General features: G+C 33.5%; 1 protein-coding gene across 1 annotated transcript; it reads left to right on the forward strand.

Moving 5' to 3' along the window:
* The first annotated feature begins 2,246 nt into the window (after positions 1-2,246).
* Positions 2,247-2,752, forward strand: LOC134265448 (histone H2A-like). Its single transcript, XM_062747652.1, has one exon. It carries the CDS (start codon positions 2,270-2,272, stop codon positions 2,669-2,671), a length of 402 nt encoding a protein of 133 aa, XP_062603636.1. The 5' UTR covers positions 2,247-2,269; the 3' UTR covers positions 2,672-2,752.
* The last annotated feature ends 2,521 nt before the right edge of the window (positions 2,753-5,273 follow it).

The following is a 5,273-nucleotide window of genomic DNA, read 5'->3' on the forward strand; positions in this document are numbered from 1 at the left end:
CATCTCAAATTTACGCGTATTTTAAAAACGGACACTATCAATTAAGGGTTATGACTCATGGACCTCCGAGGATATTCACAGGAATTTTATTTCTCTTTAACCAGCCCCCCCCCCACCACCATCAAAAAAATAGTGCAGTGTATGGTACTGTGATGTCATCTGAAAAGACATTAAAAAAAATAAATTTATGTGGATGATTAATAAACAGGAAAATATTGAGTGCAGGTCTGCTAAAATCTGTATTTTATATTGTGTTGAATGATAATACCCATGAAATGTGTGAAAATAGTTTCTGAGCAAAACTGCACTCTTTTGAATCTATAAAGTCAAAACAAATAAATTGCCATCACTCTCTTTAAAACTTTTCGATGTCTGAAAAAGATAAAAGTGCCAATAACTTTTTTTGCAAACAATAAATAAAATGCAGCTATATTTGTAAATTTAGATTTATTTCACAAAAAATATGTGCAATTTTAAGAATTTTAAAAATGTGACTTTTATTAGTAAAAGCATATACTTTAAACGTAAAAAAGTTTTTTTGAGCAAAACATTACTACATAACAAAAATCTTACTTTTATGAGATTGGGGGATTGGATGTCATAACTTCATTATTATATTCCCTGTGCAGTGTTGAATATAAGTATTTTTTTTTCTGTATTGTTGCTCTTAATTTGTTTACAATTTCTCATATGATTTTTAAAAATAAAATTGAGAAGGGAAAAATTTATATCTCTTTTACTAAACTATTATTATAATTTTAATGTGTATGAAAGGGTCGGAAAGATAAACAGATTATACAGAGGGTCGTTATACAGGCAAATCAATCAAATATAAACCTGTCCTACAATAATATACCCGTGGATATAATAATTTAAGTCCATAAATGGATTGTGTAAAAGCACTACGGGTGGTATAGTCTGTAGTGTCAATTAAAAAGGGTAATCTTGGCACCATATCCTCCAGTTACGTAATTTTAATATATACATGCTTATAAAACAATTAATACCGGGAGCCGGATGTTTACACCAACGAGTTTGTGTTGTTGACATCTGTCTCAAAAACTGATTATATATATACAAAGGGCAGTGGGAAACCACAAAATAAGTTAAATTATTAATAAATAAATAAATTATTGAGCTTTATTGAAGATTTTTTTTTGTTAGATATAAACATTTTTTTAAATAAAGATACATTCATGCGGATAGTTTAAATAATGCATTTAATAAGTAATTCAATGAATTTATATTAAATGTCGATGCATCAGTTGTATATATTATCTAAATTTCTCATATTTTAAGTTCGATTGCATTAAATACGTATACATTTTCATAACATTGTTTGATAATTGTAGATTTGCAAACTACATTCTTTTTCCAAAAAAAAAGGAATATATATGTTACATGTGCCCCCCCCCCCCCCCCGTACCCTTTGATAAATGTAGATTTATTTTATTAAAGTTCGTTTAAATCTCAAACATAATATATTAGGATTTTCTTTGGTTTGTCAAGGAGTTTAAAAGTGGTGAAAATTTTACTGTTTTTATATCAGAATTTTTGTGCAGGGAGGCCTAAATATTTAACTATATGATAAATATATATTCTTAAGGTATGGTGTCTTTTCTAAATATTTCATTTGCAAGTATAAATTTACATTGATAGTCAAAAAGAGCTAAATCAGCTAATGCCTAGAAACTAATGCGTGATTTTTTTTTTATGTATTAACAGAATATAAATACATGTTTTTATAATGTTTGGAACACTATGTTTTTATTATTTCAATTCATATTTAAAATTATTGAAATTTTTAGAACAGTTTTCGATCATAATTTAACACTAAAAGCATAATTATATAAAATCGATTCTTAAAAAAGGAAAATGTTTCAAATTACTTTGGAATAATTAAAAAAAAAATCAAAATAAAATTAACCTAACTGTATCCAAAATAAGAATACTGTCATGCGCAATTTTAATCAAAGAATAGTTGTTCTAAAATGCAAATTCTTAGATCCGCGTGTTTCGCCAAAGTTGCAATCGGAACACATCGGAATCAACCGAGTATTTGCGAAAGACAAAGTGCGCCTATTTTCGACCAATCAAGTGCTGTGATTTCAACCAATGACAAGCCTCCGATTTGATCCAATCGTCAAGTTTTTCTCGAAGCTAGTGGCCAATCAGTGAAATTCGTGGCAAACACGAAACCTGTAAATACCCGGTTTTACGCGCACTCTGTACAGTCGATTTCTGACAATACCATAAAGAGAAAAGCATCATGTCTGGACGAGGAAAAGGTGGAAAATCAAAGGCTAAGGCAAAGTCCCGATCAACAAGGGCAGGACTGCAGTTTCCCGTTGGCAGAATTCATCGTCTTCTGAGGAAAGGGAATTACGCAGAACGAGTTGGCGCTGGGGCTCCCGTCTACTTGGCTGCCGTTTTAGAGTACTTGGCCGCAGAAGTTTTGGAGTTGGCAGGAAACGCAGCCCGAGACAACAAGAAAAGCAGAATTATCCCCCGCCATTTGCAGCTGGCCATCCGTAATGACGAGGAATTGAACAAACTTCTGTCTGGTGTGACGATCGCCCAGGGTGGAGTTTTGCCAAACATTCAGGCCGTCCTGCTGCCAAAGAAATCTGGAAGCGCCAAGGGGAAATCCAGCCAAAGCCAAGAGTACTAGACTATGGAGTCTTGATTTCATGCAACGGCCCTTTTAAGGGCCACCAAATCTTTCGAAAAGATGCCTTCATATACAGCGTTTATGTGTTTTTGCACTCTAAAAATTCTCGATCGAATAGGGTTTCTAATTTCTTTTTTAGTAGTTTTTTAAGAGAATCTATTGTCTAGGTAAGGCCTAACGTTACACTGAAATTTTAAACATTGTTGAAAATTGCACTAAATTTTTTTTTTGAAGCTCTAAACGCTGCACAGTAAGGATGTCTGTTAGGCTAGTAGAGTGATTTTTTGCAGTTAGAGTGATCTGCCCTTAGAAGTAAGAAAATACAGTTTGTTATAGATGATTATATTCTTTGCATTATATTAGACCAAGAAAATTCTTTTGTATTCATTTTAAACTGATTTACCACCCGTAGTGCTTTTACACAATCCATTTATGGACTTAAATTATTATATCCATGGGTATATTATTATAGGACAGGTTTATATCTATTTGATAAATAATAATGCCAATATGCACACCTAATATGCTAAATATTTCAAATTCAAAAAGCACTTTTTTAGAGCTTCCTTAATTTGAGTGTTAACTAAAACTGTTTTGTTAATTGATTAAGGCACATTTTTTGTGCAAATAATATCCATGAATCAATGTTTTTGATAAATAAGAGGATGGGACAAAGCCCACACAGATGCATAGTTGTCGACTATAATTTTGCCTGTTGATCTTTATCCCCAAGTAATAAACTGAATGGTGGTCGCTTGTCCAAATTCTGGAATGAAATACCTCATTGGGCAAGCAAGATTAGAAACCTGCAACAGTGGACCGTCCACTCCTGTACAAGTATAAAAGTAAAGTATGGTGTCTGGATAGGGCCATTTGCTACAGCTCAACAGCGCTCTCAGAAAAACGAGCTAACATGAGTTCGTACAACATTAACACGCAGTTGCGCTGACATACAAAATGCTGTCATGCTAACACGATCCCACAACACGCTGTCACGCTAACAGGTGTTTGCACAACTTTCCATCGCGCTAACACACAATTGCAACGGCGTGTTGTGCAAACTCATGTAAGCCTGATTGCATGTTGTGTGTTAACGGAACAGCACGTGTTTCTGAAAGCGCTGCTCAGCTTTAGCAAATGGCCCTATCCAAACACCATAGTCGAGTCTAATGAAACCATTAACTTGATGAAGTAGGAGATGCATAATGGCACTAGGCAACATTTTTTGATAACTTGGTGGGGAAGGTGTTTCAGACAAGATGTGGGTACCACCAATGGACCAGTATGGAAAGAATAACAAGGTCTAAATCTCTGCAAGTTTAGAAAAAATAACTAGGACTTCTGACAGAAGAATGGCACTGTACATATTTAAACCTGAAACATAATGCTGTTGTAGACCTCCTATGTTACTTTTTGATCTGGCACTTATTTTGGGTCTGAACAAAACATGGACTTTGCCATAATAACCATTATGGGAGGCGGGGGGTATCGTTTAGTGAGCTCATTGCTCACAGTACCTCTAGTTTCTACTAAAATTCAGTCCTCCTGTAGACTTAGACAAGTTCCCTGCACACTGAGCTCTTTGGCAACCACTGAAATTGTTAACCTTTCTGAACAAGACTGGGTCGAGGTGCAATCCTGGTCAAGTCACTCAAGTGCATTGTATTGTCTCTAATGTTCAATCCATGTGTTTGGTATGGTGTGTCTGTACATTTAGATATTACCAGTATAATCAATCAAGACAGACATCCTCCCCATTCATTGTATGACTACAATATTGATAATGGTATTAAAAGGAGATGGGTGAACTTAGCGTGCAGAAAGCCCACTAGCTTCAGATATATAAAAATCATATTCAAATTGTGAATTTTGTATTTAGAGTAAAGTTCTAATCATTGATTTTTATGAAATCATGATAAACAAAAAGTTTTGAGGAAAAATTTTCATTAAAATTTATTCTTTTAAAGAAAAAATAATGTAGTATCCATTGGGTTCGAACCTTGGCAATAAAAATCCTGAGTTGCATTCTCTGTTGAGACTAGCACGCTAACCACTACGCTACACAAGTCCTGTAGGTTTTTGGCATTTAAATCATGTTTGTGATATGACCATTAACTTGAGGGACTTCAAATATTTCTCGAAAAGATACGGAATTTATGTCATAAAATTATATTTTTAAGGTATAGTGGGTCTTTGCTCCATAGTTTTGGAAACCAAAATATGTATATTTATATACAAACTTTAAGGATTAACTTTCAAAAAAATGGAGAGAAGACCCACTCATATTGAAAAATAGTGTTATAGTGTGAAAAAATGACTCGTTTTGTCCTCTTTCGTGTGTGTATAATATTTCATAGCCAAATAACTTCAATCTTCATGAGATTTGTGCAAGTTGTAGAAATTTTACATAAAGTATACTTTAATGTTAGATGAAATATTAAGGAAAATTTTGATATATAATTGAGATTTAATTTTTCACCTTCATGTTTTTTGCACTATGGGCTTATTCCTCGTAATGTTCACCCATCTCTATCACTATATGAGTGAAACCTAACTCAAAGGTCAATGAAACTTTCTTAAAACTACAAATAACAAAGCAACA

This window comes from Saccostrea cucullata, unplaced genomic scaffold (assembly GCF_032062105.1).
Source record: "Saccostrea cucullata isolate Sc308-1 unplaced genomic scaffold, CSIRO_AGI_Scuc_v1 ctg970, whole genome shotgun sequence".
NCBI lineage: Eukaryota > Metazoa > Mollusca > Bivalvia > Ostreida > Ostreidae > Saccostrea > Saccostrea cuccullata.